Raw genomic sequence first — 13338 nt, forward strand, 5'->3', positions numbered from 1 at the left:
TGTTGTTTGTTGTTGTCATTACGTTTTTTTTTTCTTTTTGGTCTGTTAAGATGCCTCTGTTTTTGTCGAGGTTAAGATGCTTTTAATGGTTCTGTTTTTGAATTTATTTGGTTATGATGTGTGCGTATGTTTTTGCATAAAAGAAATAAAAAAGATATTATTTGGGTCGAAAGAAATTGGGCCTGCATACTCAGTTTTGTAGCATTTATTTGAAAAAAAATATAACATATAAAAAATTAAATGCAATTAACGTTACTTGCTTATTTATCAAACCCATTCCGTCGAACTGATTAGAAATTTGGGATTTGGATTTTCTAAAATTTGAATTTTACTTTAAAGAGTAAAGTGTGATCTCTCACCATTTATTTTATAGGTGGGACCAAGAATAACTATGAGAGAAAAACCATTCAAAGGTAGAAGATCATACTTTATCTTCTAAAGTACAAATTTAAAATTTAGAGGATCCAAATTCAGAAATTTAGTCACCCGCTCATTAATATGGGTTGGGTCTAGGGCTGGAAGTGAGCCGAGTTGAGTCGAACTAGACCAAGCTCAAGCTCGACTCACAAAAATTAGGCTTGGCTTACGACTTGACTCATTAATAATCGAACCTATTTCGTAAGGTCAAGCTCGGCTCAACGAAAGCTCACGAGCTGCCTCGAGCTCACGAACTAACTCAAATAATAGGAACATAATCTATAATTCTATATCAATAAATTATAACTTATATATATTAAAAAATATTAAACAAATAAATTTAATATATTGTCTATCTATCAATTTTAAATTTTTTATTTATGTCCTACATCAAAATTATATATAAAAAATGACTATAAAAATTTAAACAATTAAAAATATTAATACATATGTAAAATTATATATATTAAATTATTAATACGCATATCTTATATGCATTTAATCTATACTTTTAATATTATATATAATATTAAAAATTAAAGTAAAGAAGAGAGAGATGTTAGAGAGAGAGAGAGGTAGAGAGAGAGTGTGTGGGTGGGAAACATTGAGAGGGGTAGCTATAGGAATCAGGTTAAGGATCCTAGGGTTTGGAACAGAGAAGAGTATCGTCGATTGGAAAATGAATCGTTCTCGATTTTCTTGGATAATCTACCAGAAGACATCTCGAAGAGAGAATTGTATCAATTGTTCAAGTGGACTGGCCGCATAAATGACATATACCTCTCACAGAAACAAAAAAAGGGGTACGATCTACATGTTTGCATTCATACGCTACACTACAAAGGGAGGAGTTTTGAAAGCTATAACAGAAATGAATCGTATGAAGCTGAGAGGAAAGGAGGTGTTTGTTGGAGAAGCAAAGTACAGGAGATCTGTGGTTACGAAAGACATGAAGAAGATACAGATAGCAGATGACAACCGAAATGACATGATCCGCCAACCGCTGCGAGAAAGTAAGCCTGCTCAGATGACCCCATCTAGCTGCCCTGAAGAGGTATCCAAAGGGAAAAAGAACCAAGATCCACATGGAAATGGGTGGACAAAGAAACTGGAAGTGGCTGTGGCGAAAGAAAATCTAGACTGGCTACAGAAAAGTCTTATAGGTGGTACGACGAAGGCCATTGACTTTAGGTCACTAAAGGGCATGGTTGAGAAGATGTTCCCTCAAGTAGTTCAAGTTCGTGAAATGGGAGCGTATAAAGCAATGTTGACCTTCGACAGTCTGCTGAACGCTGAAGAAACGTACACGCTTAAAATGAATAGCCTACTGCAGCTGTTTCATAGCGTATGGAGGTGGGATGAATCAGAAAGAAGTGAATCTCGCAGGGTGTGGTTAGAGTGCTTTGGGATTCCGCTTCATGTTTGGTCTGTGGATACCTTTAGGTCGATAGGAAGTCTGTGGGGGGAGGTGGTAGGGTGTGATAAAGCAACGGAATCATGCTCTTCGTTCAATGTCGGACGGGTCCTAATTGATACCTGTGCTATGGATGTAATTAATGAATGGGTTCATATCACAATAGGCACCAGTGGATTCGATGTTTTGGTAAAAGAGGTGGGTAAGGAAGCTTATGGTTCGCATTGTAACATGAACAACGTGGCAGATGGTATACAAAGACGTGATTATTGGGATTATGCAACAACAAATGTTGGTGATGATAAAGATACAACGTCTGTAACGTCAACAAAGCTAATAGGTTATGATGATCAGGCTGCGGAAGTTGCTATGAAGGTGCTAAGGGAGGAGGTTGAAGATGAGGGTAGACCTGTAATTTCAGAATTAATTTTGAACGAGTGGAGTTATGACAATTTAATACAGAATCAAAGTAAAAAGGTAACAGACCAGCCTCTTAATGAAGTGAATAAAGGTTTGGCAGATTCGGCGGGATTTGATGATTGCAACGAAGGGGATTCTGAGGCCACCTTACCGTAGAACTATAGTGGACCACATATTGGGTTGGGTAAGGGGGTTAGTTTGGTTAACTCCAATGCAAGGGGCTTGGTAAAATTGGCAAACAGCTATGGTTTGGGCCAAGAAGGCCCAAGATCACAACCAGCAATGATAACAAGTCCACAACGCAAGAAGGGCGCTGGTGGACCTCCTGGGCTGGATCCAAGCATGCTGATTCGGGTCGGTGGGTTCAAAGGAGAACGGGGCGGGTCTGGCTATGCTTCTGTGACGCTAAGGTGTTCCCGTGTGTGGAGGGGCGAGGGCAGTTCATCGTGCCAGGAAGTCACCGGCGATAAAGGCCGCCGAGGGGACCTGGCGGTGATTAGGGAGTCGGCTCAGGCGCGCCATTGGGAGGTTGACGAACCCACGATGAAAGCCGGAAACACCTATAGAGAAGTGCGAAGTCCCGTGGAGGGGGAAGAAGCCTTCGACCGATCTGCTGGAGGGGATCCGAGGATGCCTGGCCCTGTCGACGGCGGGGATGAAGCTAGAGGATGCCGATCGGTGATGGTGGTGGACCGCGTGAGAGAGGGGGCAGTGGATGCGATCGTATTCGACAAGATTACAAAGGAACCTGAGGATACTACCTTCGGGTTTCACGGGGAAAAAACTGCTGCTGTTGGTAATGAAGTTAGTGGTATTGGCTCTATAGAAGACATTAATCTCACTGATCAGAATGTTAGCAAGAGTGCCGGTGATAGACATAACCAACCGGGGGAAGAAGGCCACGCGATTTCTGATGAGGGCAGTGGCACTGAGGACCTAAGCCTGGATGAGCAGGAGACGAAAAATAAGAAGACCTGGGAACTAGCCAAGGAATCTGGAGCAGTGCTGTATGATGAAGAGGATGACATTATGGCTATTCTCCAAAAACAGAATGAAGATATCGCTCGGAAAAAGAGGTTGGCAAAACAGAAAGCTAAAGCAAGGCGGAGCAGGCCGAAATCTCACAAAAAGGTGTGTAATTATATTGTAAAATGACTATAGGATCATGGAATGTTAGGGGGTTAAGGGGGGATGGGAAGATGAGGATGGTGAAGGACCTAAAGAGAAAATATAGATTGAACATGTTAGGCCTGGTAGAGACTAAAAGACAGATTATAACAAGATTTGATGTTTTGAAAATTTGGGGGAATGGCTGTGCAGGGTGGGAGTATGTAGGGTCTGATGGTGCGTCTGGTAGGCTACTGTTAGTGTGGGATGATGCTTTTTTTAAATTGCGTAATTGCCATAAAGGAGAGAGGTGGTTGTGTGTTGAAGGGAGCTTGTTGAACAATAATGTTGATTGTGCTTTTTTCTTAGTTTATGGTGTGCATTCTAGAAATGAAAAACTTATTGTGTGGGAGGAATTGAGTTTCATAACTGGTTTGTGCCAAGGCCCCTGCTGCTTTGTTGGAGACTTTAATGAGATTGTACAGGTGGAGGAAAGACAAGGCACAGATACGTTAACTCCATCGGCGGAAGATTTCAAGAATTGGATATCTGACATGGGATTGGAGGACTTGCCGATCACTGACCGTAAATTTACATGGTTCAGAGGACGTTCTTGTAGCCGCATCGATAGAGCCTTGGTCAGTTTGGAATGGCTTGAGGTGTTCCCGCAGACTCGCTTGAGAGGTGGGCCACGGGGATTGTCAGATCACTGCCCTATTATAGTGGAGGTCAACAGACAAAGGGATGGCCCGAGACCGTTCAGAAGTCTAGATTCGTGGTTCACTCATGAAGGCTTTATGAGATTGGTTAAAGAAGAATGGAGAGGGCTAGGCGACTTACAATTCACTGATAAATTAAAGGCTTTGACGGGTCCTCTGGGAAGGTGGCATAGGGCGAATTTTAGTGGTATGGATAAGAAAATTGCGAAGTTTGAGGACGAGATCAAGAAGCTAGATGATATGGTGAGTAACGGGGTTTATGATGGAACGGTGGAGGCTAGAAGGAGAGCCTTAGTTGTGTGCTGCGAGAAATGGTATGTGAGGAAAGAACTACATTGGAAGCAACTATCAAGGTCGAAGCACGCTAAGGACATGGATAAAAATACCATATATTTTCACAACTTAGCTTCTGCGAGAAGAAGGAATAACAGGATTGATGTGCTGGTTATTAATGGACGATTGATAAGGAATCAAGCTAGGATTAAGGTTGCCATCAACGGTTTTTACAAAAACTTATATCATTAAGAGAGGTCACCCACGATAGGTTTCAGAGATGGTCTGGTGAATGTGATCTGTGAGGAAGATGCTTTGGCATTAGAGCTACAACCGACACCTCAGGAGATTAGGGAGGCAGTGTGGGATTGTGACTCCTCCAAGGCTCCAGGATGTGATGGATACAACATGAACTTCATAAAGAAGTGCTGGGATGAAATTGGTGCTGAATTCACGACAGCGGTATTGGACTTTTTCCAATCCTCCAAGTTACCGGCAGATGCTAATGTTACCTGGGTGGCACTGGCCCCCAAGTTTACTGGAGCCAAAGAAATCAAAGATTTGCGGCCAATCAGCATGGTGGGGTGTGTGTATAAAGTGATCTCGAAGCTGTTGGTTAGGAGAATGCGGGGAGTTATGCCAGGTCTAGTGGGCGAGACACAGACTGCTTTTGTCAAAGGCCGGAAGATCCATGATGGGGCCCTGATAGCGTGTGAAACTGTCTAGTGGTTCAAACTAAGGAAAAAGGAAGCGGCAATTGTTAAGTTAGATTTTCAGAAAGCATATGATAGGGTCAAGTGGAGCTTTGTGGATCTTGTTCTGCAAAAGATGGGGTTTGGAGGAAGGTGGAGGGGCTGGGTTATGGAATGCATCAGCACGTGTTCTATGTCAGTGTTGGTAAATGGATCACCTTCTAAGCCGTTCAAGATGGAAAGGGGTTTGAGACAAGGTGATCCTCTGTCCCCCTTTTTATTTGTTCTTGTTGTGGATGTCCTGCACAGGATGATTAGAGAGGCTGTTAGGAATGGTCGTATATCGCCGTTGTTGGTTGGGAGAGATCATATCGAGTTGTCACATCTTCAGTTTGCAGATGATACGGTTTTGTTTTGCCCACATGAGGAAGAAACCATTAAAAACTACAAGAGGTTACTACGGTGCTTTGAGTTGATGTCGAGCTTAAGTATCAATTTTGATAAATCTAGCTTGATTCCTATTAACTGTAATGAGCTGTGGGTACGGCGTATGTGCAGGGTGTTGGGGTGTAAGGAAGCAACTCTTCCAGTAAAATACCTGGGAATCTCGCTTGGAGCAAATCCAAAGTTGGTTAAGACTTGGAAGCCAATTATAGACAAAGTGGAGGAAAAGCTTAGCCTCTGGAAAGCCAAGGTCCTCAACAAAGCTGGAAAGTTGGTGCTTATCAAATCTGTGCTAAATAGCCTCCCGGTGTATTATCTGAGCTTATATAAGATGCCTAAGGCGGTAGCGGAGAAATTGATCTCCTTACAAAGAAGATTCCTATGGAGTAAGGAGGATGGGAGGAATGGTATGGCTATGGTCAAGTGGGAGGTGGTGCAGGCTCCTAAAAGGTTAGGAGGCCTAGGAGTTGGAGATGCTATGATCCGAAACACAGCTCTTCTGAGGCAGAAGATGATTGATGGGTTGTCTATGGAGGTTGGAGACGGAAGAGATACTCGCTTCTGGGAGGACGTCTGACTACTTGGAGGGTTGTTGAAAGATCGATTTCCTAGACTTTACTCTGTTTCAAACCAAGTAGGATCAGTGATAGGGGATTGTGGGTTTTAGGATGGGTTAGAGTGGATATGGAACTTCTAATGGCGACGACAATTGTTCCAATGGGAGTTGGATCTTGTGAACCAACTACTTGATGAGTTAAGGCTGGTTAGACTTGCACATGACAGACAGGACAAAATTGTGTGGAAATATGATAAACAAGGTGTTTTTACAACTAACTCATTTGTGCAGGTAATGCAGGCGGACATGGTTCCGGAGGAGATCACAAGCTATAGCTTTACAAGTACTATCTGGAAAGGACTTGTGCCACCAAGAGTGGAGGTGTTTGTTTGGTTTGCATTGACTGGTAGAATCAGTGCGAAGGAAAGACTGAGTCGACTTGGAGTTATTAACCAACAAGATACCTTATGTGTATTATGCAATAATTGTGTTGAGTCTGGTCACCACTTGCTTCTAGGATGTAGCTTTTCTTGGCAGGTTTGGTGCGCATGGATATCATATGCTGGTAGATTATGGTCTTGTCTGGGCTCGTTGAAGGAACATTTCCTAAGTTGGACTGAGGTCACAGCTAGAAAGGCGGATCGTAAGGCATGGATGGTGAGCTTCTGCGCGATTATCTGGAATTTGTGGTTGGAAAGAAATAGAAGACTATTTCAGAACAAGAGTAAAGGAGTGGAGGAGATTGTTGACATGTACTCTCTGAACTACAAGGAGTGGCTAGGTGCAAATCCCTTTGGTTGTTGATGGCAATGCCGAAGATAACATGGGGATATAAGTTCCTGTTGTGTTGATGCTTGTCTTTTATCTTCCGTTTTGCATTGCTCCACTTCACGTGTTGAGCTTCACTTTCAAAAAAAAAAATATTATATATAATCGAGTCAGCTCACGAGCTAATGAGCCGAGCTTATCCAAGCTCAAGCTTGGCTTATTTAATTTATAAGCTCAAATCCAAGCTCAAGCTCAGCTCACCAGCTCACGGGTTCAGCTTATCAAGCTATTAATGAGTCGAGTTTGAGCTGACTCATGAGTTGGCTTGACTCACTTCCAGCCCTAGTTGGGTCATCATTGAACCGGTTAAATAATTAATTCGGTCAAATTTAGTCAAACTCAATAAAAATAGTTTAAATTGATCCGGTCAAATTTGGTTAAGTTAGAAAAAATAATATTTTATTAACATAATATTTTTATTAAATGTATTATGTAAAGATCTATGGTCATAATTTTTCAAAAAGGTGACCTAAAAGGGGTCTCTGGCCAGGATTTTGAGGAGTGACCTAAAGGTGTCTATGCTCATGGATAGGTCTATAGTCGAGGTTTTGAAGAGTGACCTAAAAGGATCTATGGTCACGATTTTATAAAAAGGCGGCCTAAAAGGGGTCCATGGTCACGGTTTTGGAGGGTGACCTAAAGGGTCGATGGTTACAGTTTTGAAGAGTCACTTAAAATGGTCTATGATCATGGTTTTAGAAGATGACCTAAAAGTATCTATGGTCAGGATTTTGAATATAAAATAAAAAAAATGATATTTAAAAATAATAATTAATTGAATACAAAATAAAACTAAAAAAAATATATTTATTATGGAAATAAAAAAATAAAATAAAATAAAATTTTATATAATTATTTAATTATGACTAGATCAATCGATTTAACTTGTGATTCACCGGTTGAACCAGTAATATAATAGTCTAATCGGTTCAGTTCTGATAACTATAGCTACTTGTGATTCAAAGACTATTGATACAATTTTAAGCATTTGAATAAATTTCATATTTTTTATCTTTATTTTTAAATTAATATTATTTTTTTCTATATTTTAATCCTTTACCAGGCTTTAGTTGTTTTGGAAAAATAAAATCTAAAAAATAATAAATAATTAACTAAAATTAATAACAATAGTGAAAATTGAAATATGACTAAGCAAATGAGAAAAAAAAATCACGCGGGGACTCAAAACTTTTTTTAATATAAATACTTGAAAAAAATGAAAATCTAAGAAATTTCTAACCTCTCATTCGGTTGGAAATATAATGTAGTTATGTAGGAGCGAATGTTAGAATACAATTCAAGTCAACTTCTTAAAAAGGGTCAACAGGTACAGGAAAAAGAAAATGACAAAGACTTTGATCACTGAAAATGTGAAATCATAACGCGCACAAGATTTTTAACATGGTCATTGTAAAACATTTAAATTTTGGGAGATTCTATGGTGTGGATTGTATAAAATATCCACCCCTATAGATCTTAGGTGTTATGTTTTTGTGTCCTACGCATAATTTCAAAAGATTTATATTTAAAAAAAACTAGTAAAATCAAAACATTGATGAATATAGCAATAGTTCTAGTGACTTCAATTTTTTCCTTTTGAAGAAATTTTTATGGAAGTTATTTGAATCCAAGGGTTAAATTGTCTATACAATATTAATATATAAATTTCACAGACATACTTTCATGAATTAGAATTGCATAATGTCATGAAAAATTTTTCATGGCATCTCAATTGAAGACATTTGGGTGGGTAATAATGCTAATTTCTTTTTTCCTACGTTCATCAAAAGTAAGTTTTAAGGGCACAAGTGGACTTGCATCCTTTCAAATTAAATCAACTGGCCTTAACTTAACACTCCTACCAAATAATGCAAACAGAACGAGGCATTTTCAATAATTCTTCCATTTAGATTTCAATGTTTCAAAAAATACTATCTTTTGCATTTACATTATTGAAAAGACTAGCAAGTGAATCCCCAGCATCATCCTTAGTTTCATTACTTTGCTTGACATTTTGAGTTAAAAGAAGAAACACCTCGTACACTTTGCGACGCTGGCGCATGATTCTTGATTGATACAAATGCGACTTTCTTTCTCGCAGAGTGTGGTTCAGCATTAGGAGCGGACCGTGGCAATGCATGCGAGCTGGTTACCGGTGAAGAGTTCTTGAAAGATGCTTTAGTGTCACCTTGATATTCTCCACCTTCCTCGCCACACTCAGTATTTGGGATAACCTGGTCATCTGCATAAGATGTACATCATCAATGCCTTGGCTAAAACTAATAACACCAAAATATTACAAGTTATCTAGTATTAAAATGGCGAGAAAAATCGAGAAACAACGGTTGATATCTAAGCCTGGAAAACAATTTATTGATTTGGTTTATATCCAATTTGAAGTACTAGCCCATTGAGATGTAAATTTCAGAACTCTAGAGACCAATATGACAAACAAAATCAAGCTCCTCTAAAATGAGGAAAACGGTAAAGTGAAAAGTGAGAGTCCAATCATCCTTGAATCAAGGTAATGGAGCTCAAACATAATGTAAGTTACAAAATGGTGATTAAACCCTCAATTTCTCACTTTATCAATCTTCTCGGTTTAGAAGATCTTTTATTCGTGACAAATGTAACTACTGATCAAAACAAGCACCGATAACAAGATCATGCAGAGTATTCAAGTATAGCAATTTGTTTCTGTTGTCTTTAACTGGACTCATACGAAAAGCATACATTAATTACGAACAAGCATTTTCTCTTGTGACTAAACCTAAAAGGAGAGGCTACTGAGTTATAAGTCATAAAAAAAGACATATTTTGCTAATATTATATTAATATTATCAGCTGAAAAATGAAAATGAAAGCTTGCATGAAAAAAATACATTAACAACGAAGATGAGATGGAGACAGCAGAGCAGAATTGAGACAACATCATAAATTCATAATTCTTACCCCCAAGAAAATTTTCAATAGTATCGTAGTTTATAGCTGATGCTTCCACAGAGACATTTCCACCAGAATCCTCACCTTGATTTTCATTCTCACAATCATGCTTTGTCTCAATTAATATGAACTTATCTGATTTCCATACACATTCCAATTTAACAAAATCTTGAGTAACTGGGAAAACCTCCCTAACAACCTGCATCAACAGTATACAACAATAAATTTGCATGTTACCCGTATCAATTAGTAAATGCAGAACAGAAGGTTAAGTGGTAAAAGCAAACCTCGAGTCCCTTGTGAGTTATTTTTATTGATTGCTTCTTTCTAGACAAAGAAGAAACCATGTTGAACAATGAAACCACATCAAGTAATATCTGTACCATGAAGAAAAAGGATTGCAAATAAGTCTCATGTAAATTCAAGGTAGATGACTCCCAATGCTAAAGATATCTCAAGGCAGATGGATTTACAAACAGAAATAAAAAACAATGGCTAGCACAAATTTTCAATAACTCATTAGCTAATGTAAACGCATAATCATATTCACCAAGTCTATTTTAATTGAGAAATAACCTTCCTATTGTAATTCAACGTTGTTGATATTTTGCATGACCTCAATCTCAATATTATACAACCATGAACATGAGGACTTACTTGTTGAACCAAAACCCGAAGACGTGCAAGCAAACCCATAATTATCACAGAAAACCCCATGAAGAAAGCTTGAGCAAACAATACAGATACCTCACTAATATATAGTCAAGAAAACATATTTTATATTGCAAACTGCAACCTTCACATACAGTTCGCTTCATATTAAGAAGTAAATACAATGAGAGAAATGCTATCAATGACAATGATAACAGTATCTATGAAATATGGAATGTTTCTAAGTAAAAAGCAAAAATATGATTCAAGGATTTACATTTGTAACAGACCACAAGAATACATTGTATAACTATAATCAACCAAAACCTAGAAACTTCTCTAAAGACTTAAGCTACTGAATTTATCAAATTCAGGAATTTAGGAAGGGAAGGGGGAGATGTTAAGGTTGGCAGAATCAACCAACAAACAGTAAAGCATCGACAGAATCAGCAAGAATATAATTTCACCCCAGACACAAAAAGTAAATGCACATTGCTTCAATCAAGCAATTAAACTTCTAACGGTTTATAAAACAGCATTGGAAGATTTGGTGAATTATGCCAACAATATGTATGCTGTATCATTTGACAATACCAAGATACAAGCTGGACATGATACAAGCATTATGATACATAGGGTATGGTTAAACAAATTATGATCACATGGTACAGTGATCCCAATCATTCAAACACAAACCACATGATATCAGTAGAAGGATACGTTGCAGCCTTCAGCATTGTTTCTACCATCTGCACGAGAAAACAAAACCCTCATCAATATAGAAGAACAACTGAACATGTTCCAGTCTTCCAGAAGATTTCAGCAATCCAACACTACTGTTAATACAAGGAAATAATAGTTTATTTGAAATCCTAATTCTGTATGCATAGGAAGAGCAGGAAATGAATGAGCTCTCCACTAGTAAAAGGCAATGATCAATTTACAAAATAAATAAGGGGAAAAAGAGAAACGCTAAAGAATACTCTGCTGCAGTTTTTACCTCTGCTAGTAAGCGTGCAGCTCCTAAAAGGCGCTCCATAAAGTTATACTTTCCATTGTCACATTTCCTCCTTTTTAAGCTGACATGAGCAGTAAGTAAAACAATAGTACTTATCATCTTATATGCACAGAAAGTATTTGAGAAAAATATATTTCAAGAACCAGTGACAAATCCATGGGCAATAAACAAGCATGATGATGCAAAATATTAAGTTATACATGAAAGTAAGAAATCTCTCAGGAAATGGGAATTTCAATCTCTTCTGTTCTGTGCCCACACTCTTATGGCTTCACTAAACCATCTGTACATGGATATGGAAAACTACAAAACAAATCCAAAAAATAAACAAGTCAAACATACCTCTCGAAAAGATGAACCTTCTGTTTTGGTCTATCTCCTTTGATAACTAGTAAACAAGATGACACAAGCTCCTCCAAGTTTGTCGATTGCAGAAGCTTTATATCTCTACTCACCTTCCAATTACAATTCCACACAAAACCCAAAATGACATATACATACATACTACATAGCATGCCCATGAAACTTTAAAAAAAAAGGAAGAAAAATGTTTCATTGAAAGCTGTTTCATATCATTGAAAGGAAAACTTTCAATTTTTGTACCTTCAAAACATGCTGGAAATATGAGGAACGTCGGTGCTGGTTCCTGTTCTTATAGATCAATCTTTGTAGAATGCCACACTCACATTGGAGTTGTGCAAACATAGGTGTTATTCTTGCCTCGATTGTTTCAAATTCAGTACCCATCAAGTACCTTCAATTTAAAACATGATTTACTGATAAAGCAAGTTAACAATCTATTGAGAAAAGGAAAAATACAACAATTTTAGCATGGGAAACAATCTTGCATTGAACAGAAAATGATGGCGAACAGTCCTCTGATACAAGATTTGCTACGACAACTTGACAAGGGATAATCCAGGCTTGAAAGTAAGAGACTCGACTTTTAGGCTATGAGCTCAACCGCAGTACAAGTGTTTATTTCGAAAAGTTCTTATTAACAAGCTAGACATTTTAATTTCCCAAAAGGAACCAAAAATGACTTATAAGGAAGTCATAAATTGTATAGCCAAACAAGATGAAATGTTTTAAAATATATATATATATATAAAAAAAAAAGAAAGAAAAAATTACTTTTTTGCTTTCGAAGTGTTAAAAAATAAAAATGTTCAAAGTTGCGTTATCCAAATGAGCCATTAATCTTCATAATCAATTTAACTTGTTGCAACAAGAATGTCTAATTTGGTCAGCAATCAAAATTAACAGAGCTTGTTATTATTCTTTTGCAATCAAAACACTGTTTTTATAACCTTGGTTACTGGTAATTCATCATAACACCAGAGTTTCATATCCATTCAATGCGCACTTACACAACATCCATTATCAACTCTAACCATTAACCCACAATTAGTTTCAACTCACATACACGAATCATCTTCTTCACTTCATCATGCCTAGGTTCAGCTTTGCCATTAGAGTGCAAAGATCAACACAATTCTAGTAATCCAAAACCCCAAAACTAAGCTTTACAACAGCTTCTTTACTAATGCATTATAATACCAAAAAATATCAAAATTACAACACAAGAAGAAGAAATTTTAATAAACCCACCACAACACAGCAGCAACCATAAAAGTGAAAAAACAGCAAAATCAAAGAGGAGAGGACAACCTACCAGAATCAGAATCTGAGGCACCAACGACGGCAAAGCTCGCAGACTGGAGTTGAATCGCGCCTTCAAGCTCAGGGACCCGGAAGAATGGTGACGGCAGGGTGAAGAAGGGAGACGGTGGCGCTGGCGAAGAGGGGAATGGTGGGGTGGTGTGTTGTGTCGCTGGAGAAGTAGAGAAGTGGCT

At 38.2% G+C, this 13338-nt stretch overlaps 1 protein-coding gene across 5 annotated transcripts; it reads right to left on the reverse strand.

Annotated features, from left to right (window-relative positions):
* Positions 8737-13331, reverse strand: LOC107623059. 5 transcript variants are annotated; one of them, XM_021113179.1, is made up of 9 exons: positions 13164-13331; positions 12086-12258; positions 11825-11937; positions 11465-11543; positions 11185-11213; positions 10471-10564; positions 10101-10190; positions 9823-10012; positions 8737-9112 (listed from the first exon to the last, which is right to left on the reverse strand). In XM_021113179.1, the coding sequence occupies exons 2-9, from the start codon at positions 12227-12229 to the stop codon at positions 8868-8870; spliced, it is 984 nt and encodes a 327-aa protein (XP_020968838.1). In that variant the 5' UTR covers positions 12230-12258; positions 13164-13331; the 3' UTR covers positions 8737-8867. The 5 variants fall into 5 exon arrangements, with proteins under 5 accessions (XP_020968838.1, XP_016180680.1, XP_020968837.1 ...); XM_016325194.2 differs by having other exon boundaries at positions 13158-13331; XM_021113178.1 differs by having other exon boundaries at positions 12086-12236; positions 13154-13331.

This window comes from Arachis ipaensis, chromosome B10, assembly GCF_000816755.2.
Source record: "Arachis ipaensis cultivar K30076 chromosome B10, Araip1.1, whole genome shotgun sequence".
Taxonomy (NCBI): domain Eukaryota; kingdom Viridiplantae; phylum Streptophyta; class Magnoliopsida; order Fabales; family Fabaceae; genus Arachis; species Arachis ipaensis.